The 22724-nt window shown below is 33.1% G+C and overlaps 4 protein-coding genes across 11 annotated transcripts; 2 read left to right on the top strand and 2 right to left on the bottom strand.

The window, feature by feature from the left end:
• Window positions 1–801: 801 nt before the first annotated feature.
• Window positions 802–2845, bottom strand: LOC131670951 (uncharacterized). Of its 5 annotated transcripts, none has more exons than XM_058946983.1 (6): window positions 2608–2845; window positions 2186–2538; window positions 1858–2124; window positions 1508–1784; window positions 1200–1394; window positions 802–1136 (listed from the first exon to the last, which is right to left on the bottom strand). In XM_058946983.1, exons 1-4 carry the CDS (start codon window positions 2666–2668, stop codon window positions 1605–1607), a joined length of 861 nt encoding a protein of 286 aa, XP_058802966.1. In that variant the 5' UTR covers window positions 2669–2845; the 3' UTR covers window positions 802–1136; window positions 1200–1394; window positions 1508–1604. The 5 variants fall into 5 exon arrangements, with proteins under 5 accessions (XP_058802966.1, XP_058802967.1, XP_058802962.1 ...); XM_058946984.1 differs by having other exon boundaries at window positions 1200–1650; window positions 1743–1784; XM_058946979.1 differs by having other exon boundaries at window positions 1200–1784.
• A 1639-nt stretch (window positions 2846–4484) lies between these two features.
• On the bottom strand, window positions 4485–6510 carry LOC131670921 (uncharacterized). Of its 4 annotated transcripts, none has more exons than XR_009302490.1 (5): window positions 6352–6510; window positions 5930–6282; window positions 5602–5868; window positions 4947–5528; window positions 4486–4844 (listed from the first exon to the last, which is right to left on the bottom strand). XR_009302490.1 is itself a non-coding variant. In XM_058946917.1 (4 exons), the coding sequence occupies exons 1-4, from the start codon at window positions 6410–6412 to the stop codon at window positions 5352–5354; spliced, it is 858 nt and encodes a 285-aa protein (XP_058802900.1). In that variant the 5' UTR covers window positions 6413–6510; the 3' UTR covers window positions 4485–5351. The 4 variants fall into 4 exon arrangements, 1 of the variants encoding a protein (XP_058802900.1); XR_009302491.1 differs by having other exon boundaries at window positions 4486–4793; XR_009302492.1 differs by having other exon boundaries at window positions 4486–5141; window positions 5255–5528.
• A 6814-nt stretch (window positions 6511–13324) lies between these two features.
• Window positions 13325–17870, top strand: LOC131670908 (odorant receptor 82a-like). Its single transcript, XM_058946901.1, has 7 exons — window positions 13325–13619; window positions 13705–14209; window positions 15182–15281; window positions 15511–15627; window positions 15689–15844; window positions 16417–17218; window positions 17737–17870. The coding sequence occupies exons 1-6, from the start codon at window positions 13346–13348 to the stop codon at window positions 16495–16497; spliced, it is 1233 nt and encodes a 410-aa protein (XP_058802884.1). The 5' UTR covers window positions 13325–13345; the 3' UTR covers window positions 16498–17218; window positions 17737–17870.
• A 5-nt stretch (window positions 17871–17875) lies between these two features.
• On the top strand, window positions 17876–22092 carry LOC131670877 (uncharacterized). The gene is made up of 10 exons (XM_058946854.1): window positions 17876–17990; window positions 18246–18413; window positions 18507–18674; window positions 18753–18905; window positions 18974–19109; window positions 19194–19321; window positions 19394–19684; window positions 19981–20334; window positions 21089–21243; window positions 21318–22092. Exons 1-9 carry the CDS (start codon window positions 17876–17878, stop codon window positions 21208–21210), a joined length of 1635 nt encoding a protein of 544 aa, XP_058802837.1. The 3' UTR covers window positions 21211–21243; window positions 21318–22092.
• The last annotated feature ends 632 nt before the right edge of the window (window positions 22093–22724 follow it).

Here is a 22724-nt window from a genome sequence, read left to right as displayed (position 1 = left end):
GACATTTTTTTCCAAACAGAGATTTTGAATATATTAATCAAGAAACAGAAATTCTTGTACGAGTTAAGAGCAGTTGCAGGCTAATTGTCATCCTCTGACATTTACCACTTTCTCCATCATGTCTATGCAGTAATCTCTATTTGCATAACCGTTAATTTCAATTGATTTAAAAGATCCTCGAAAAAGTTTTGTAGGTTACATGATTCAAAAATAAATTTATTATGACCCTTAGAAGAATGGTTTACATCCAACGACAGCTATCTTTTCAAGAACCATCATATATTCATTTCTATCAGGAAAGGTAACTTTGCTATTATTTAAGAAGACCATAGATAGACAAGAGCGGATTTTTTAAGTTGTCATTACAATGTTAATTTTCTTCTAATATAGATATAATAATTGACCTTTCTCAATCTTAAAGTACTTTCAATAGCGTAAGATTTTCTTGTTATAAGCTCAAACATCTCCATCAAGAGTCCCGTAATGTCATTGTTTGTATAGGAGATATTTTTCATTTGTTTTACTAACTAGTTGAGAACAAAAATTAATTTTGGTTTTGGTTCGAGATTCAGATTTGAGATTTAAATTAGGCTTTGGAATGGGAATCTGAATTCGGAACTAAACGGAGTCATTTTTAAATAACATTATTTTTCACATTTCAGAACGAATTTTTATTTATTGATTTTCTACTTTTAATGGTAAAAGTAGAAAAAACTTTTACCATTAAAAGAACTTACTCTTAAAGAATTTATAAAACTAGGAAAATTTATAAATTTTATTTCTAAAACGTGAGGAGGAAAAAATAACAACGTTATACTTTTAAGTTGTACGATGAATAGGGCTATGTTATATTTTTAAGAATTTTAAGTTAATATTACGTTTTTCGATAGGAATTTGAGCAAATAATACTTATATAAATTCTTAATACGTAATAAACCACAAACTCTTCAAGAAAATCAGTTCAACGCCATGATTTGTAAGAATACTTTGGTAATTCATTCCTATAAGACGTCTGTTTTTATCCAACAATGGCCACCGATGTTTCTCTCAACAACGATTTGATTTCTGTCAAAAATCCTAGTTTGCACATATGTAACTTGTGGAACAACCATGCATCATTGTAAAACCACACTATACTAAGAAAAAAACAAGTTATATGCATTTAACTAATGTCAAAAATTATTTGCAACAATACTTACGTTTAATATGGATGAAGACTGTTTATTAGAAAAAACACATACTATAGCAATTTAACAATTATAGCATTATACTACATATAATATATCGTCTAAAAACATGACAATTTCCAAAAAGTATGTATGGCTTTTGTATGAAATTATTAGAGAATGTAGTAAATACCAATATTCTCAAATCGTGGTGTATTTTAACGACTCCTTGAAGAAATTCACGATAAACAAAGAATAAAGTAATATATTTAGTTGATCATAAATAGTTGATATTACTTTTGTTCAAAAATTTGCCATCCAATGCGTCTTTAAGCAGATACCTTTTTATTATAATCCCTATTGTTTACAATCTATTCTTTAAAGTACAGATCTACGGCATTGATTTACGGCATAAAATTGGTATCTTATCGTCTTCAGCTATAATGTCGTCACATTTTCAATGAATTCTTTATAGTAATGGACACTTGAATGAAGATTAATTTTATAATAATTTATAAACTCCTCAGAGAAGTTACCCCAACTTGAATCGGGACATGTACTTCGTGTGATACCTACAAGAAAATTGTTTTTGTCCAAAAGCGGTCCACCGCTATCACCCTAAAGTGCATATGTTTTCGTTGAAAATCATTATTTGCCTGTGCTGATAAATAAAATTCGCTAATTTTCTTACACAACTTGAGAGTATATATGGTTCGGCGTACGTAACCAGATAATTTTCATTTACTTTAATTTTTCTATTAGCCACCAATTTTATCAGATGCTCGGACTTGAAGGGTCTTAATATTGTTACTTTTCCTTGCAGTAAGTGCATTGTAAGTGAATTATCATGTACGCCTTCCCAGCCAACTATTATTGCCTTTGTGCCATAGAGTTGTTCGTTATTCAAATTCGTGAGGAGAGCAGGTGTTATACCATCGTGATTTATCGGTAATGATAACTAGAAAATATATTCATCAAAGTTTATATTCCACTATATCATATCTATCAAAGCTTTTTACCTTAACAATTGCCACATCATTCATTGGAAACTCGATAGTTTTTCCATTTGCTCGAGCCCATGAGTCATATGTTAACCATGAATCGATTTCATAGTGAATCAAATAGGGCCTTGTCCCATTTTGCCCGGTAACGATCGCCTCGAGTTCATTTTTTATTCTTGTTTGAAAACAGTGTGCAGCTGTTATAACGTGACTCTGCGTAATAAGTGAACCGGTACAGAAGTGGTAACCGTTTGATATTCCTTTAAAATACTTTTGTCTAATTGACACAATGAAAGGGAATTGTTGATAATCCACTGGAAAAACATGTTTACCCTTAAGTGGATCAGTTTTGATCAAAATGAATACTTGAGCTGAAATTTGAAAGATTCGATTAATCCAAAATTTACATATAAGAAATGTAGATGATAATAATCGAGTACCAATCAAGAAAATATACGCCGGAAACTGAATCATGGTAAAAATTAACGAATGGTCAATCATATGTTCGTGAGTCTCCGTTAAATTATAGAAGTATTATGAAACGTCTGGTTAGCATAATACTGTATAAAATGTCGATTTGTTAATGCAACATTATCAACTGCTTGAAGAAAATCGTTTTCACATTATCAAGATATAGGTGGTCGTAAAATTCAGCGTTGAAGCAGCTACAAAAGTAACGATACAATAACGAAATACTGTTGACATATTGTGACATTTATTTTTGCACATTTGCTTTTTTTGTTAGCGAATAGTTTACGATCGTACGTCATTTCCTTTCGAGAAAATAATAATTTTTAAAGTCTTAGACAATATTTATTACCAGCAACCCCAAAAACCCATAAAATGAGTTTTGTAGAAGTATTATGAAACGTCATGTCAACATAATACTGTCGGAAATGTGATTTCTTTTTGCGATACTACAAGCTCTCTATGAGGGAAATTATTTTCACATTATTAAGCAGGATCAAGTAAAGTTTATTTGATCGTAAAGCCTGTGTTCGTTTTTCAACAAAAGTTACGTAATAATAAGGAAACTATCTTTTTTTACTGCGCAATTCAGTTTCGTACATTCGTCTTTTCTTTAAAGTGTAGTTTATATTCATATGAAATTTTTTTCCAAATGGAGATTTTTAATATATTGATCAACAAACTGAATTCATTTTACGAGTTAAGACCAGCTGCAGTCTATTTGTCATCATCTGACGTTTAGCACTTTCTCTATCATTTCTATCTAGTTATCAGTATTTGCATGACCATAAATTTCAATTGATTTAAAAGAGTCTCGGAAATGTTTTGTAGGTTATATGTTTCAAAGATAAACTTATTATGATCCTCAAAAGACTGTGGTTTACATCCAACAACAACATTTTTGTGAGAAACCATCATTTATTCATTTTCATGAGAAAAGGTAGTTTAGCTTATATTCATGGAAACCATACGTAGACAATATTGGAAATATCAAGAAATAAATCGGTGACGGAGCTTCTTCGAGAACGCCTTTTGAAAAAGATGATTTGCTGTATCTCAGCCATCCACTATACCTCAACCGAAAATTATCTGAAATTAAAAAGAAATAATTTTAAATTAAATCTTCTACAGTGTAACACCCAATGGTCTTTGACTTTTCTTTTTTTAGATTTAAAATTTTTTATAGTTATTTGAAGGAAAAAAGCGATTTTTTACTAAAACTTTCACCATTTTGTCAGTGGAAAAACTCTTTAATGTAAAAAAATTGTCATATTAACTGTTGGAAACGGATATTTTATATGCAGAATATATACACTAAATTTGAAAAGCATCGATCGAGTAGTTCTTGAATTACAATGGATCCGCACTTTGAAAAAGTGGTTTTGAGAAAAGCGCGTTTAAAAACTATAAAAACGTGATGAAAAAAAAAATTTATTTTTAGTTTACACCAAGTCATTGATTCTAAATCCGTAGATTACATTCTCTGCGAAAATTTCATTGTGTTCAGCTTCATTTGATGAAAATCGATTTTTTGATAGTACAAATCAGTAACCACTTCCCCTCTTAATCTTAAAGTACTATCAATAGGATACGATTTTCTTGTGATAAGTTCAAACATCTCAACCAAAGGTCCTATAATATCTTTTTAAGATAAATTTTTTCTCATTTATTTTATGAACTTGTTTGAATTTTCTTGTGAACAAAAATAAATTTTGACTTTGGTTTAGGATGATTTGGGATTTAGTCGGGCTTCAGAATGGGAATCTGTATTCTAGACTGAACATAATTGTTTTTCAATAGCATTATGTTTTATATCTCGGAACGAGTATGAATCGATTTGTTTTATTTAAAGCATTTATATAACTCGGAAAATTATTGAATTTTATTTTGTGTCTGAAACGTGAGGAGAAAAATACATCAACTTTATGTTTTTAAGCTTTGTCATAAACAGGCTTTCGTTATCATTTTACGAATTTCAAATTAAAATTACGTTTTCCAATAAAAATCTGTGTAATTAATACTCATATCAACTTTGATTTCGCATTAAGTGACAAACTCTAGAGAAAAATCAGTCCAACGTTATGACTTGTACGTACACTTCCGTAATTTATTTCCATAAGACCTCTGTTTCGGTCCAACAATGGCCACCGATGTTTACCTAAAAAGTTATAAAATTATTATCTACAATTCTAGTTTGAACCTATAGAACCTGTGGAATAATCATTCATCAATGTAAAACCACACTATATTAAGAAAAAAACAAGTTATATGCATTTAACTAATGTTAAAAATTATTTACAACAATACTTACGTTTAATATGGATGAAGACTGTTTATTAGAAAAAACACATACTATAGCAATTTAACAATTATAGCATTATACTACATATAATATATCGTCTAAAAACATGACAATTTCCAAAAAGTATGTATGGCTTTTGTATGAAATTATTAGAGAATGTAGTAAATACCAATATTCTCAAATCGTGGTGTATTTTAACGACTCCTTGAAGAAATTCGCGATAAACAAAGAATAAAGTAATATATTTAGTTGATCATAAATAGTTAATGTTACTTTTGTTCAAAAATTTGCCATCCAATGCGTCTTTAAGCAGATACCTTTTTATTATAATCCCTATTGTTTACAATCTATTCTTTAAAGTACAGATCTACGGCATTGATTTACGGCATAAAATTGGTATCTTATCGTCTTCAGCTATGTCGTCACATTTTCAATGAATTCTTTATAGTAATGGACACTTGAATGAATATTAATTTTATAATAATTTAAAAATTCCTCAGAGAAGTCACCCCAATTTATTCTGGGAGATATACTACGTGTGATACCTAAAAGAAAATTGTTTTTGTCCAAAAGCGGTCCACCGCTATCACCCTAAAGTGCATATGTTTTCGTTGAAAATCATTATTTGCCTGTGCTGATAAATAAAATTTGCTAATTTTCTTACACTATTTGCGAGTATATATGGTTCGGCGTACGTAGCCAGAAAATTTTCTTTTAATTTAATTTTTCTATTAGCCACCAATTTTATCAAATGCTCCGACTGGGAGGGTCTTAATATTGTTACTTTTCCTTGCAGTAAGTGCATTGTAAGTGAATTATCATGTACGCCTTCCCAGCCAACTATTATTGCCTTTGTGCCATAGAGTTGTTCGTTATTCAAATTCGTGAGGAGAGCAGGTGTTATACCATCGTGATCTACCGGTAATGATAACTAGAAAATATATTCATCAAAGTTTATATTCCACTATATTATATCTACCAAAACTTTTTACCTTAACAATTGCTACATCATTTATTGGAAACTCGATAGTTTTTCCATTTGTTCGAGCCCATGAGTCATATGTTAACCATGAATCGATTTCATAGTGAATCAAATAGGGCCTTGTCCCGTTTCGCCCGGTAAGGATCGCCTCGACTTCATTTTTTATTCTTGTTTGAAAACAGTGTGCAGCTGTTATAACGTGACTCTGCGTAATAAGTGAACCGGTACAGAAGTGGTAACCGTTTGATATTCCTTTAAAATGCTTTTGTCTAATTGACACAATGAAAGGGAATTGTCGATAATCCACTGGAAAAACATGTTTACCCTTAAGTGGATCAGTTTTGATCAAAATGAATACTTGAGCTGAAATTTGAAAGATTCGATTAATCCAAAATTTATATATAAGAAATGTCAATGATAATAATCGAGTACCAATCAAGAAAATATACGCCGGAAACTGGATCATGGTAAAAGTTAACGAATGGTCAGTCATATGTTCGTGAGTCTCCGTTAAATTATAGAAGTATTATGAAACGTCTGGTTAGCATAATACTGTACAAAATGTCGATTTGTTATTGCAATATTATCAACTACTTGAAGAAAATCGTTTTCACATTATCAAGATAGATGAAAGTAATGTTTAGGTGGTCGTAAAATTCAGCGTTGAAGCAGCTACAAAAGTCACGATACAATAACGAAATACTGTTGATATATTGTGACATTTATTTTTGCATATTTGCCTTTTTTGTTAGCGAATAGTTTACGATCGTACGTCATTTTCTTTCGAGCAAAAACTGTTTGAATAAACAGTCTGATGTTTGTAATATTCTCAAAAAAAAAAAACTAGATATAGCATGACTAGTACGTTTGTATTGATGAAAGAAACTACTAAATGAACTGAAAAATTAAACACAGCGATGAGATTAATCTAAAATAATCTAAATAAGCAAATAGCGAACTAGCGTGAATTAAGCGAAGCAAAACGCTGGAAACTTATAAATTTTAAAATTATATTTATTTAAAATAATGCTCAACAGAGTGATTTAAACTGCGGCGAACAGAAATTAGAGTGCACGTTAGATAAGCACAAGCAACTTGCCTTTTCAATGGCCCAAAATCTTTCTAACTTTTTTCTATGTGCCGTCCGAAAGAATTTTCTCGCCTTTTTTCTGATTCGATTCCGGTAAAGCTTCATAGCCCCCCCACCCCACATCACCGCCACCTACTTCCATCATTGTAATCGATCGAAAATCCCTCGATTTGATCAGCAATTGCATTTAGAAACATCTGATATGCCTTTCACGGTCTATGCGCGTGAGGTGAACTTATAGGACAGATTCAGCTATACGGAGTTTTGGTCGCATTTATTCAAGCGTCGGACAAACTCACGTAAAACAAAAAAATTTATCATTCTTCTGTAATTCCATTTTTTACCAATCGCTTACTTTAATATACTTTAAATTACGATCTATAGTCAGCTGCGTACGCTGATTTAATCTACTCGCCGAGTTTTAATTTAATTTTATCTTTCATTTATTCCATACTTAAATTTGTGCTTTCTGAAACTTTACACTTCATCAATGCTGGCATTTCTTATATATTTATTCTTAAATTCTAACTTATATTTATATTATCAGCTTAACACGCAGAGCCGAGCCCATAGCCGTCGGTGTCGAAAACGCTGCTTAATCTCGGAAACCAAACGTCTAAACGCGGTCAATTGTTTTACTTATTGTGCATAGCACTCGAAGGTGCCCGGTCGTAAATCGGAGTCGATGGAATTTTAACCGGCGGCAGGTGCGTCAGTTTGACGCCAATACAAAAGGAATAAAGTACTCTAAATAAAATATTTATTTGAGTCAGAAAGGTGAGTCAGAATGCGTGAACCTAGAAATTATTTTACTATGTGAGAAAGCATAAAGTAGGAGAAACGTTCGGCAATACACTGTAAACATAAATGTGAACACAAAAATTCATAAAATTCATGAAAAATTATCAAAATCAGTTTATTTGTAAAGCTGACTATTTTATCGCGCGTTGAGGCATTACAATGGTATGTAAGACTTAGAACTATTATTCACAATATTTTTGCATGTATTGTTTATATATAATTAACATTTATCTACTTGGTATAGGTTAAAATAGGACAGAAAATTAAAAAGAATTGGTGCTTCTCGTACTTTAAGGTATCTAAATCTTCAAAAAGCCTCCTTTACATCATATGAATGAATAGTCTAAGATTGTATCAATAATTGTATCTATTTATAAACCTTTTTCTTTTATTAAATCCGAAAAATCGTCGTTTGAAAACTATATAAAATTTTGTTGAAGCGGAAAACTTTTCATCGCAAGAGATTTGCTTGATTGTAAGACTTACAAAACCTGAAAGTCATGTACATGTAGTGCTATTCAAGACCTTCAATTGTTGTCCCTGATGTGGCTTTTAGATGCTTTTAGAGCCGAATAATGAATTGTTTGATTTAAAAAATTTCAAGTGTGCATATGACGAATTGAAATTTTCTTTTATAAAAAAAGAGATAGCTCTGAAAGTGAAGTCAATTTATTCGTGATCTGATTGACTGAACCTGACTGAACTAAGGTCACATGGGTAAGTATCTGTAACGGCTAGTGTTGCTAGTACTATTAGTCAAAGTCAAAAATATTGACCGTCTCGGAAGGCGCAAATTTTGAATGCAAAGACGAGTGAGTAAGTTGCGTTCACAACGGTTCGACCAGAGCTTCGAGACTCATCCACCGGTTCTTCGCCGGGGCCGAGTAAGCAATATTAAATAAATTGATATAAGAATTAAGGTAACTATTGTACGATGACAAAAATGAAGGAAGGAATAAGTATTAGGAAAATCATAATTAGGAAAAGTTTTGCTCAAAACTATAACTGCAAATCTCATGTAGTATTCATTCCACATTTCAGGTAAATTATCACACAATCTATAAACTAACAGTCATTTTCCGATCTTGATTTTTTACATGCCTAAACATGTACATACATGTATACATATATACGGAGTACGGACCTATGGTTTAAATTAATATAATTAAATGTCAAACGTAAGCAATTGGCTTGTTAACTCGGATAAAATTAATTCTTTACAAAATTTCAAATTGTTTATATAAAAAAGAAAAAAAATAACGTATATGGATATATATATATATAAAACACACACGCGCACGCGCACACACACACACACACACACACACACACACACTCATATATACATTAAGGTACCGCAAACAAAATTCAGGGATTCCCCGAATGACATTACGAGTATTGATGTCGGAACAAGAAAGCTCTCACCGTCCATGAATACGATAAAGTATATAGAAGGGAATATGCATGTACACCCAACGTGGATTGAATCGCGACCCCCCCAGTTAGGTTGGTATGAGAATTCCGTCGTTGCATCGGAACGAAGAAACTTCTATTGTAATTAATAGGAAAATTCTATTGTAGATAGTAAATAAATAAATAAATAATAACTTATCTAAATGCCAGCATAACGATAAATCCTTGCTGAAGCAAAAGCAGGTAAAAGCATAAGAAACTCGGAAGAAACATTTAAAATAGACATATACACGTGTAAACAGGCTTTTTCAGGTCTGCTATTCGAGCATTGATTTTGACTGCTACTTTCAATCCATAACGGTGGTTTTCAGATCGGTCATAGTATAACGCTCGTTCTTAAATTATATAATTAAAACCTAAAATCAAATAATCATGCATCTAAATTCATTGTTCAGCAAACAATTAATTTTAAACCTAAAAACAAATTAGTAACGTTTTAGCTTTTTATCGTATCTTAAAACGAATTTTCATTTTTGAATTTTCCCACGGTTTCTTCGTTCCGATGCAACGACGGAATTCTCATACCAACCTAACTGGGGGGGGGGGGGGGGGGGGTCGCGATTCAATCCACGTTGGGGGTACATTCAGGGTAAATATGTGTAAAGTAACGAAATAGAAAAAAAAGAATAAATAAAAATAATATAAATCCAACAATAAATTTCGATTTACAAAAATCATATTTATTATAGTTGAAATTGAATGTTACATAATGCAAGTCATAAAATAAACCTATAATCTATCAAATATTACTAACATCATAATATAAATTTGAAGAAAGGTCAAATAATAACTAATTAATTAAATAACTAAATAACGCAGTTTTATTGACAGTATCAACAAATTTGTGGACATATCCGACGATTGTAAAATGTTTGTAATCAACATTTTCCACCAACATTTCATAACGTTTTTTAGTTTGACATAAAAAATTTTGTGCTATCCAGGATGGTGAAAAAATAAATAGTCAAATGATATATTATTGTAATAATATTGAAATTTTTTTTATCTTATATTCATAGAGTACTCGTCTATTGATCCGTCACCTGTAGTCCTATTTTCCTGTATGCTTGTACAGAAATTCCTGTAAACAATTTTAGCTCCATACGGAAAACAGCTACTGCGTCTATCTAATATATCTATCAATCTGTTAAGCGTGGAAACTTAACACACTTATATTTCTTGCCAGTAAGTATAAGAGAAAATAAAATCAAAACAAAATAAGATTAAAAAATAACAATGTACAATATCTCGATTTATAACGAACTGCTATCTCACGATGACAGTGTCCGTGACGAAAACGCTTACGATATGTTGTAATCATGAAGCTTTAAGGTTCAATACCTTCATAATAATTTCGGTTTAATTGTCTAAATGCCAATTGCAGCAATTCCGTGTCATTTCATTAAAATTGTTTGTGATTGTCAACAAAACATGGATTGAACGAAACCCTCCGCAAAAACAAAAATTATCGGTGTTAAGGTACATCCATATATGCGCATTCAGACACGTACAACCTCGTAAAAATCACTAAAAATGTTTAGTTATATCTTATAATGACACCTTATATAGAAAAGTCATTAGGTTAGCCTCGTATGATTAAAACGATCATATAGCTTTAATTTAACATATCATCCTGATGCAGTATTTATTTGATAATTCTCCTATTTTCCGGAGTTCAATATTTCGCCATTTAAAAGTATCTACGTGCATTTTTTTCTTATATACACGCATTTTTTATAAAATCTTCCGTGTTGCTCATAAGCTTGTATATAGGCGCGATAATTTTGAGTAGAAAACTTTGAACGTAGTTTGTAGCGTCGAAACACGTTTTTAACACATTCAGTACCCTTCGAGTAGAGAACTTCGAACATAGTTTAAAGACCATCAGAACAAAGTTTTCCCTCGCTTGTTGCTTACGCGCACGCGTTTTATTGGACAATTGATTTTAATTTTTGCTCCTGACGTACCTATCGCGACAAACAACTTGTCTTCATACGGTTCGACCTTTTATAATTATCCAGCACTGTGCGCAGTGTAAAGTTGGCTGTAAAGGGAAAAACATTGTTTTTAACGCTGAAAAAATTGTCGCGACAAGCTTTGCTAGATCTACGTCTTTATGGCTACTGATTTATTTTTCATTTTCACCCTTGCGACGCAAATACTGCATAGAGCTTCGGATATCGTATTCGTCGAAATTTTTTTTTCACCGATTGTGTTATACGTTAGGATACACGACGAACTGTTCTATCTCGAAACATTACCATAAAATTACCATCAAAGAGAATTCGCATTCAGTTTTCGGTATAAAAATAATTTTGCCTCGACGTTATTTCAACTTTAACAAAATAATCCAAATAAGGAGTGAAAGAACCAAACAGAGATTGATTAAGCATATAATGCGCAAAAAAGTCATGGTTTCACGGTTTTGTTTTGCTTTGCCACGGCCAATTTAACATCTCGGTGATTTTCCTTTTACGACGACGCGCTCGCCCGCATGTCATAATGCAGTCCGTTATGCTCACTTAACTATTATCGAGTTTATGTGTGTGGCTGTTTTCACGAGTTTTTTCGCCAGTAAAATCACCTTTGACAGACATGAAAAATCACAGCGAGTAGTTTTGAGCATTAAAAAGATGCCGAAAATTTCAAACGCTCGTAAGCTTAACTTAAAAATATATTTTGCCTACGTCGATTAATATCGTTTAATTGCTGAATAACAAGGGAAGTTTCAATGCTGCGGCTCACGAATTTTGCTATACTTCATGAGTGCCTTTTTTTTTGTTGTGTAGAAATGAAAGTCCCCCAGAGGATTGTGTTCACTCACTCACAGATCTTTATTCGGAAGTTATGGGATTTTCTATCTATAATATTAAAAAATCAAGTTTCGTTTTATACCGTAATGGTTATTGTAAAGAAAGAATCCCCAGCGTGGTTTGAAGTTTTCAATTGAAAGCTGAGATCAAATCCTACTATTAAAACAATTCCAATTTCAATTTCAATGCAAATTTATTATTGACACAAGTTGTAAACGAATTGTAATTTTTTGGCAATTTTTTTAATAGAAGACATTTGATCTCAGCTTTCTACTGGAAACCCTTCAAACTGGAATTTGATTTTTTCATTATTGATACAAAACCGAAAAGTTTTTTAACGAAGACCTGAAAAAGGTTACTTATCATAGTTTGAGCAAAATCCACGACCCAGAGTGTTGTAAGTATGTATAAAATAATTGCATGTCGGCTTGCCGGCTGCTGCAGTAGCAGTGGCATTCTCCGAGTGTTTGTTTATTAAATATAGCATTCTTACCATATGTTTATTATTGTTGATGAGAAAGATTAGTCTTTTCCTTTAAAGAACATCACATCAAAGTCGTTCCATAATGCATTGGCTAATTGGAATACGTTAAAATTAGTGTACTTACAAAAACGTTTAAGTAAAATTGAGATATAATTTTACATATAGGCGTTTACAACTGAGAGCTATGAATTTTGAAAGTCGTTATCAATTTTCATAAATGGACTAGTACTGAACATTATACAAAAAAGCGTTTTACTCCTCAATAGTAGGTATCATACTACAAAGAGTACATAGGAGATCAAACGCGCCACGTCGGCACTCGAGTATACTCATAATTTCTTCACAAATTTAAGCATGGAAACAATGTGCAAAACCTTCGCTCCCATAGAAAATTCACACATTTTAGACGAGAGTATTGAATAATGGGCAGTAGTGTGTGGACAGCACATCGCAAGTCCAGCTGAAATATTCAGACGACGATGAATCAATAAAGCCCGTGTGCACGATCGTTTGTGAAGTTCAAGAGAAATATAAGTTTTCCATGCGAAGCAGGGAATTATAAATGCATGGGATTTCACATCAAAAAATGATCCCAAGACGAGTAGAGAGAAAGAAAGAGAGAGAGAGAGAGAGAGAGAGAGAGAGAGAGAGAGAGAGAGAGAGAGAGAGAGAGATGGTTAAAGGCGCGTGGAGGGGATGCACCAGCGCGAACATTGGCAGTTCGTCGGAAGCTACAGCCTATTTGACATCGAACCTATTGTAACAATGAACAAAGACTTTGAGATTGAGATAAAAATCTCCCGTGCGGGACTGATGATGTTCGGACTATGGCCTTGCTTGAATAAGAACGTGAATTGCCAAACTGCTCTACAGTTTATCATCCTAATGAGTTTGATGCTCGGCTTTTGCAATATACCGCAGACGTTCAAGTTATTCGAATCGAAAGATTTCGACGAAATGCTCGAAATCATAACGAATTGCAATATCACGATTTTGCTTGCGGCTATAAAGTCACTGAATTTCTGGTTCCACCGTAAAGGTATTTATCATCAGACTTGCGTTCTAATCTCATGTATAAGTGGAGCATCAGTCGGCTCAGATTTTTCTCTTTAACCCCATACAAGATCTAGATGTGCTTATCGCCGCGATGATCGAAGACTGGAAAGTGGTGAAGAATCACGCGGAGAAGTTGATCATGCGTAGGAACGCGAAGATAAGCTATTTGATTTCGATCGTTATATTCTGGGTTGTCGGATCAACGGTTGCGACGTTTTTCGCACTGAACTGTTACAAGCGAATCAAAGAGTCGCAAGCCTTCAGAATGGGCAAAGTGAATGCAAGCGAGCGCATTCGTCCGATGTACATGCTTTCGAAATTCCCTTACGACGCGCAGAAAAGTCCATATTACGAAATCACGTGGATCTGCCAAATATTGTCGGCGGTGTCTGCCGCCACAGTTTTCGCCTCGATCACTGGCTTTTTCGTGTCAATCATATTTCATCTTTGTGCTCAGTTGGAGCTTCTCAGAGAGCGATTCAAATATCTATTGGCCAGAGCTGCCCTCAACGAAAGCGGAAATGAGCATTTAATTCTTTCGCCGATTGTCGAGAGACACATGTACTTACTAAAGTTAGTACGATGTTTGGATTTTAATGCACGGATTTCTGTAATTAATTAATCTGTCGGTCACTACGAGGTAGGTGGAACCAATATGGGACCATACCCAATATGGAACTGTGATGGTATTTTGAATTCACATTTGTCATATATTGACTCGATGCTGTGGCGGTACATTCGTATTGTCAAACATCGACAGTTTCTTCCATTTAAAGCAAATAATTTCTTCGCGGGCAATAAATATTTTCAGTTTGTCGAATTTCTTTTCAATAAATACATTTCTTGTAAGCTATCCAAACACTTTTAAACATGCAACTTCAATACACCATTCAATTTTTCGTCTTTTAATCTTTCCAAAACACTCGTAAATTTTTTAGCACGTAAATAAGCTAAATTCTACCGCAATTATATGTCGAAAATTAATAACAAATTATGAATGAACACTGCATTAATATTTTTTTTAATTTTCAGTTTGGAATTTTTGCATATCGTCAAAGAGATGAGTAGACAATTAACAGAAAAAAATTTAGTTTTTATATTCATAACAATTAAAATTTGTTTTATTTTTTATATGTAACTGCATATTTCTATCCAGTTCTCACGTATTTATATATTTAACGCACGATTCAGGTACGTCAAAATGCTCTTTTCCAAACAGTCTCACGTTGGGTGTACTCCTTTCGTATGTACCTAAAAACGTACGATTACTTTGGAGTGTCTTAGCTTGGGTTTGATACCATGCGATGTCTCATTCGAAATCTCTTTTGATAAGCTATCGAATTATATCCCATACGCAAACCAATACATTCTTGAACTAAATGAAATCTATAGAATCAATATGAATTAATATACGAACAATATTTTCATTATTCAATCTAAATAACTTTCTAGTGCCAAGTTAGAAGAAACTTTTATATCACTCAATTTAAGTAAAATGTCGAAACGATGCAAAAGGACTTTATTTGTCCATGCTTTTGTTCTCAGAATCGTAGATATTATCGAAAATGCCTTCAGCGTGCAGTTGCTCGTGCAATTATTGACATCGCTTGTGATATTTTGTCTCACAGAATATCAGATCGTAAGGGTGAGAAGCATAATTTCCTTATCGATGTATAGCGTATGCACGGCACAGTATTCATATTCGTATGTTCACGTGAAAATGTACACAACTGCAACTTGGAATGATCTCTATAAATTTCTTAGCTTGCGACTATAATTTCACATGCACAATACAAAAATGAATTGCAGTAATACGTGCAAAATAGTTAGCTTGTTAAAGACACACGTGGATCACATTTTACAATTGATTCCAGATAATCGACAAAGATGTGATAGACGTATTAGAACTTGTCTTTGCGACATACTACTACATGACCTTTCTCGTCAGTCTTTTTGCGTACTGCGTGCTCGCAGTGATCTTGAGCACGGAGGTAACATTACGAACAGATGTTAATTTTCGATGAATTTATGGCTTTTATCGCAATTGCATAGAGCATAAAACTGAAGGAGACGGCTTACAATAGCGATTGGTATCGATTGCCTCCGTCGGACGTGAAGCTGTTGATTATTATAATGGTTCGGGCAGATCGACCGGTTGAACTGACTGCAGGCAAATTTGTGCCTCTCTCTGTGGATCTCTTCTGCAGTGTATGCTTCTATTCTATTTTATATAAATGTCCATGCAGCTCTTTGAAGGTCGCACACTGGATCCAGATCATTTCACAACTTAAGCATACCGAATTACCGTGATTTTGCTTTATTTACAATAACTACATTTCGTTTTGTAAATGAAAACTCATTCGTATTCTTTATTCAGTATCAAAATATGGACAATTATACTTCTAGTCATCGATTTTCCATTGTGATTTAGATGAGAAGTAAATATTTTAGAATGTATAATGCCATTTATTCGGGTTCAGTGTACTAGAGACTGCATTTTCATATTTTCAAGATTTCAAACTATGGTTAAATGGCTAGACCTTGATTGGAAAATTATTTTGTTTACGACTGATTCTCTGGATAAAGGTACAGTATTTATATGAAATGTTGTGAGTGATTTCCATAAGAGACGTACTCCACTTATTTCTCAGCATGCACGGATTCAAGAGTGATCTTCAAAGGCCAAACGCTCATAAATTAGGATTTGTTCACATGCACAAGAGATTCATCTTTCATTACTATTTAAATTACTAAATAATTCGATGTCTTTTTACACAAAGGTTCTGAAGACTTCCGGAGGATACTTATCAATGTTATTAGCAGTGAAGAACAGAGATCACGAGGATCTGCCGGAACTGTGAGATTTCACGGTGAAGAAAATGGCCTCAAACGCTACTCGTTTATTCATGAAGAATAGCCAGAAACATAGAAAAATCAAATTAAAAAAGTTTATTTTATGTTATTTTCAACGTATCCAAGAACAAAAGTCTTTGTATTGAATTAGCATTAATAGAGAAAAAGTGGAAACATGGATGCAAAGTCAGAAAATATTGTGTTTAAGAAACGTTATTTAACAATGAAAGGCACGCATGCATGTATAGAATTGAGATTTTTATTTTGCTGAATGCTGTTACTGAGTATTTTCTTATTCAAATTCATTGAGAAATTACTCGTCTTCGTCATAAAAGCATTGCTCTTTTTGAAGAACAAATAATGCTTATTTTGAGCAAGACTAATTGCTCATTTATAGTAACGATTCATACTTCTTGACTAACATTCCATTTATTCGAATTTGTAGTTCATTTCGAGTAACAGATTTTTCAAATTATGGAATTGTGTGAATTTGAGTGCTCAAAAGATTACTAGAGGCTTGACACCTGAAATTCAATAGACCATTTGTATTGTTTATTGTATTTCAAGTGATATTTTTTACTGATAGTTTTCCAATATATTGAACTTAGTTTATATATTGTATGATGAATGGTATTCAAAAGTGCTCCCGATAAATGCAACACAATTCTCCTGTTATCGGAACAGAGTCGATCGTCGGACTTGAATGTTTCGCCAATTAAAAATACCTACGTACGTTTTGCTCTCACATACGCATGTTTTATAATTTCTTCCGCGTCTCTCGTAGGCACACGTATGCGCGCTATGATTACTAAATTATTTAATGCCCTTCGAGTAGCAAACTTCGAACGTAGTTTGAAGCGTCGAAACACATTTCTAAATCATTCAATTCCCTTCGAGTAAAGAACTTCGAACATAGTTTGAAGAGCTTCGAAACAAAGCCCCCCCCCCCTCCCTTGTGGTTTACGCGCACGTATTTTATTGGACGATCGATTTTTAATTTCGCTTCTGCCGTACACGTGTACTTCGCATCTCCGTACGATGCTAACGTGTAAAGCTCGCTATAAAGCGAAAAAACATTGTTTTTAACGCTCGTAAAATTGTTGCGCTAAACTACGTTAGATCTACGTTTTTATGGCGACTATATTTTTAATATCGTATATATTCTTCGAAGTTTTTTCTTTTTCACTGATTATGCTGTGCGTTGAGATTTTTCTCCCTCGTAATTTACTGATATCGTTCTATTGCAGAATGACAAATCTATCGAGAAACAGAAAGGAAATTGACAATTAGTTTTCGATATAAAAATAATTTTACCACAATGTTACTTCAACTTCAAAAGTAATCCAGGAAAATTCTCAAAGAACGGTTGGAGAACATTTTTCAAAGATGACTTCAGATTCCGAAACTTCATTTCACTCTGTAGAACAAGAAATTGTTCTTTCCTTCGTGAAACTTTTAATACATACGAATATAAGCACTTTGTTAACAATTAAAGAAGATTGTTAGTAGATTTTTATACGAATCTCCTTAGAACTAATTTTCTTTTCTTTTTATTTATTTATTTTTCATTTAGATAGAACTTGATATAACATCGAAAACAGAAAGCTTATAAATTAAACAACGTCCAGTGAAGAAATTAGCACCTTTAGGTACAAAACGAATCACTTTTGTTAGTATCCTTTCACTGACTTTTAGTCAAATTTAAAAAGCGAAATAACAAAACAAAGCCAGATTGAGTATATATAATGCACAAAAGATTCATCGTGTAATGCTTTTGTTTTGCTTTGCCACGGCCAATTTAACTACTCGGTGACTTTCCTTTTACCACGACGCGCTCGCCCACATGTCAAAAGTGCTGTCCATTACGCTCACTTAGCTCCTGCCGAGCTTATATATACAGCTACGTTGAGGAGTATTTTCGCCAGTAAGTTCACCTTCGACAGATATGAGAAGCCACACCGAGGAGTTTTAAGTATTAAAATGACGCGGCAAATGTCATTGCTGCTTTTATTTGTAGCGTTGGCTATCGCGGCCGAGCAACAGAAACCACAACAACGACAGCCACAGCAGACTGAGAAAAGTCGTAAAATAAATGCCAGAGGTCCTTTTTGGCATAAAAGAGCGAGCGATAGTCGAAGTGGTACTAATCAACCGAAGCAACGAGCACCTAATCGAGATCCTAGACGTGAGTTAAAAGAAGCTATGGCTCATACATTTTTTCGTCGAAAACGCTCATCAAAATCTTGATAACGTTTGTTTGCAGTTCTATCATTATTTACGCTAGTGCGCTTTGACAACAACATATGTGTTGGTTTATCTGGTGAAAACGGTACTTGTATCGCACCTTCCGAGTGCGGTCAACGTGGCGGATTGTCCAGTGGATTGTGTGCTAACGGTTTCGGTGTCTGTTGCATTGGTAAGAACTTGTAGTGTAACGATAATAATGACAATAGTCTTTTTATGTAATCTGTAAAATGATTGCAGTGACTGTGACTTGTGGCCAATCGACTTTCGACAATAATACATATTTCGTCAATCCAAGTTATCCGGGCAACTTCGATGGAACGGATTCTTGTCAACTCACGCTGATCAAATCGCATCCTGATGTTTGTCAGTTTAGGTGAATCTTCTTCCACGATGACGAACGAAAATGAAAATTTTTTATAGAATACATTTTTTATAGAATATGTTATATATTTTACAGATTGGATTTTGTACAATTCAACATTAGAGGCCCTGAAACCTTAAATAACCTTTGTACTTACGATCAATTTATCGTATCTGGAGGAAATCCAGTGTCACCAATCTGCGGTAGTAACAACGGCAATCACAGTAAGTGTTTCATTCAAAAAATCGGGTGTACGTAGACTAATAAAAAGTAATAAATTGACTTTGTTTTTAAAGTGTACATTGACGTGGGAACCGGTCCAACAAATCCGGTCACTTTGTCTTTCGTCACGAGTGGTAGTGGCTTCGACCGTTCGTGGAGAGTACGAATCGCTCAAATACCCTGCAGTAGCATTTTTCGCGCGGAAGAGGGCTGTATGCAGTATTATACCGGTGTTTCTGGACAGATTAAATCTTTCAACTACGATCCTAACGTAGGGCTACAACTGTCTAACCAGGACTACAGTATTTGCATCAGGATGGAGCGTAATTTCTGTGGGATTCAGTACATGACTTGCGATGACGGAGGTAAACAGATGTTTTGACAAATAAGAAAATTATTGTTCGACTAGGAATCGAATAATTTTTTCATTCTATCAATTTTTATGTAGCATTATTGACTGTGTAAAATACCGTAACAAATTATGAATTTTGAGGTTATGGGCAGCAGTTTTTTAGTCTTACCAAACGTATTTGTCGGACAAGAGGTGACATTTGCCTATAAAAAATTAATTTTATTCCCAATAAAATCTCCAATTTATCTACTGGACCGTTTTAGGGGAATTGGGCCCACATAACCTCAAAATTATTCAACACCGTTTCAGCCTCAACGTCGCAAATAAATCCATTGTCTGGAGGACTTCCGATACCACCGAGCTCATTCACCCTCTCGGGTAATACCTTGTCAGGACAATATGCAGCGATGGCTGATCGAGCATGCCAAAACGACTGGTTGATGGTTCCTTGTGCAAGTAACGCTGGAAAATTACCTGGTTCGCAGATTACTTGTGTCGATCGTCTTTGCGGTGGTGCTTTCAATACCGAAGCTTCCGTCAACTCAACATCCGTGATAAGTACGTGCGTGAGTTTAATGGTATGGGCTATGGCGGGTGGCTTTTTACCTTCGCTTTCACAACTGCACTACAACTACTCTGTCAGCCGCTCTACCTCTGTGACGAGTATGTGATATCCAATTCTTTTTTATCTCTCCATTGGAATTAGATTCACTGATTTATCATTCCGCTTAAAAAAAATGAGGGTTGTTTGTTATAATATGAAAGCTCGCAAGTTTGACCTAAAAATATTTTTTGTCTACCTTGATTAATGTGTTTAATTACTGGCTAACAAGAGGAGATCCAACTCCTCCGGCTCATGAATTTTGCTACAAATTGGTAAATGGCCTCCTTTTATACAGAAATAAAAGCAGTCAAGCGTAATTTTAAATTATCAATCGAAAAGTGAAATAAAATCCCTCTATTAATAGTCTCAGATGTCGCGAAATAGGTTTTCTTAATAATCTAGTACTTTTGTGGTTTTGTAAATTTTATTGACTATCTTGAATTCAAAATTTTAATTAACATAATATATAAACGAATTGTAATTTTTTGACAATTTTTTTTTAAAAAGAAATTTAATCTCAGCTTTCTATTGATAACTCTTTCATATTACAGTAGATTTATTATTTTAACATTTTATTGGATTCAAAGCAGAATTGGATTTTTTTATTATTGATATAAGACTAACAAGTTTCTTTAACAAAGACGAAAAGAAGGTTACTTATTATAGTTTGAGCAAAATCCATGACCCAGAGTGTTGTAAGTATATAATAAGAGTATAAAGTGCACATATCGTGAATTATAAAATGAAATAAAAATAAATTTAGTCATAAATTCAATTGAAAAATAATCTTGATTCCCTTGAAAATTTACTCAGGTACGGTGAAGCCGTTTCGGTTAGTATTCCACACAGACGGCACAGAAGCTCCTAATGACTATGGCAATCGAGGTTTTTGTTTAAACTACGTGCAGCAGCCATGTACCATGAAATTGCGCTAAAGAGTGAAAGTGATAGTTGCGTGCGACGAAGCTGTAAGATGAAAGTCAGATATACGTATAAGTAATATAAATTTCTGTTTTTGATATATATATGTTTTTGTTTACAGAGTAACGTGTTGCCAACGTTGCAAGTTCGTCGAATAAACATAATTTAAAATTTTTTTTAAAAAGACTTTTACAATCACCGCGAAAACGTATTGGTTTTATCGAAATATTTAAAGAAATCTTAACTCGATATCTACAGCACAAATTCTTATATGATTTATACGATAACCAGCATATATTGTATTTATGTGTTTAGGAGGATTATCGCGTAACCAACAGTGGCATTTTAAATTGTCACGGTGGAAAATTGTATTATAGAATTGGTGATGATAAAGTTATATTAAACGAATTATAAAATAGACAAAAGAATTGTTAGATTTTTTCCGTCAGTTATTAAACCGATAAAAAAAAATATTCGCGAATATATTAATTGAATTTTTTCTGTATTCAACTAGTATATATATATATATATATATATTTTTATACACACACACACACACATATATATATATAGTTAGCAGTGCGTAATGAATGAGTAAACGCAGAGAGCTATCCACAATACATAATTTAGATTGTTCCTACCACATTTTAATAGCAGTTAGTTTTGCTTTTTGGATTCTTTCTGGAATGCTGTTGAATAAAACAAATAAAGTATTATTATTACTCCATGTAAGCATATATAGTTGACAGTTATATTCTCGTTATATTAGGAGACCGTGTAAGATCATTTTTGAACTTGATATAATATGGTTTGATAAACAAATAAACTTTTTACGCATTCTATTAGAGAAAACAACTGTTGTATTGTAGTGTATGTAATGAAACTATACTTTGATTATTCTGATGTCTATATTAATAATAAAGTAAATACAAGACAATATTCAAGTAAACTATGTTTTATTTAATTATTTAAAAAACCAAAATCAATTACAATGGAAATGGTTCTTTGAAAGCTCCATATTATTAGCTTACTCAGCGAGATACATATATATATAAACGATAGTGTTGAATTTATTGGCTCGACAAAAAATACAGATTTTTGTAATGCGTTCGACAAATATAGAAAAAAAATTTCGTTATTATTATTTCATTATAATATAAAAACTGAAATAATAAAATAATTATGTAAGTATTTCAAATTGATGTAAAGTATTCTGTTACTCTAAAATTCAATTGTAGGTAAAAGTCAAAATAAGTAAAATCAATATTACTTCCGATATCGACACAATGAGCGCGTGATTAAACTTTCTAAAATAGTGCCAGCACAATTATTTATGACAATAAGCTTGGCAACAAGTGAAAACCAAGGCACATAAGGCATTTTTCAGGAATAAGTAAATCAAGATATATTGACTAACTGATAAGTTTGCCAAAACTTTAGTCGAATATATAAATTTTCTACATGCAATTTTAAGCATGTTAGGTACGGCCATTGTCTTATGGTCATCCGGAAAATACCGTAAGTATTC

Source organism: Phymastichus coffea, unplaced genomic scaffold (assembly GCF_024137745.1).
Source record: "Phymastichus coffea isolate CEN01 unplaced genomic scaffold, Cenicafe_Pcof_1.1 PCOF00117, whole genome shotgun sequence".
Taxonomy (NCBI): domain Eukaryota; kingdom Metazoa; phylum Arthropoda; class Insecta; order Hymenoptera; family Eulophidae; genus Phymastichus; species Phymastichus coffea.
Note: the sequence above shows the minus strand (reverse complement) of the source record. Positions and strands in the feature narration are given on the sequence as shown.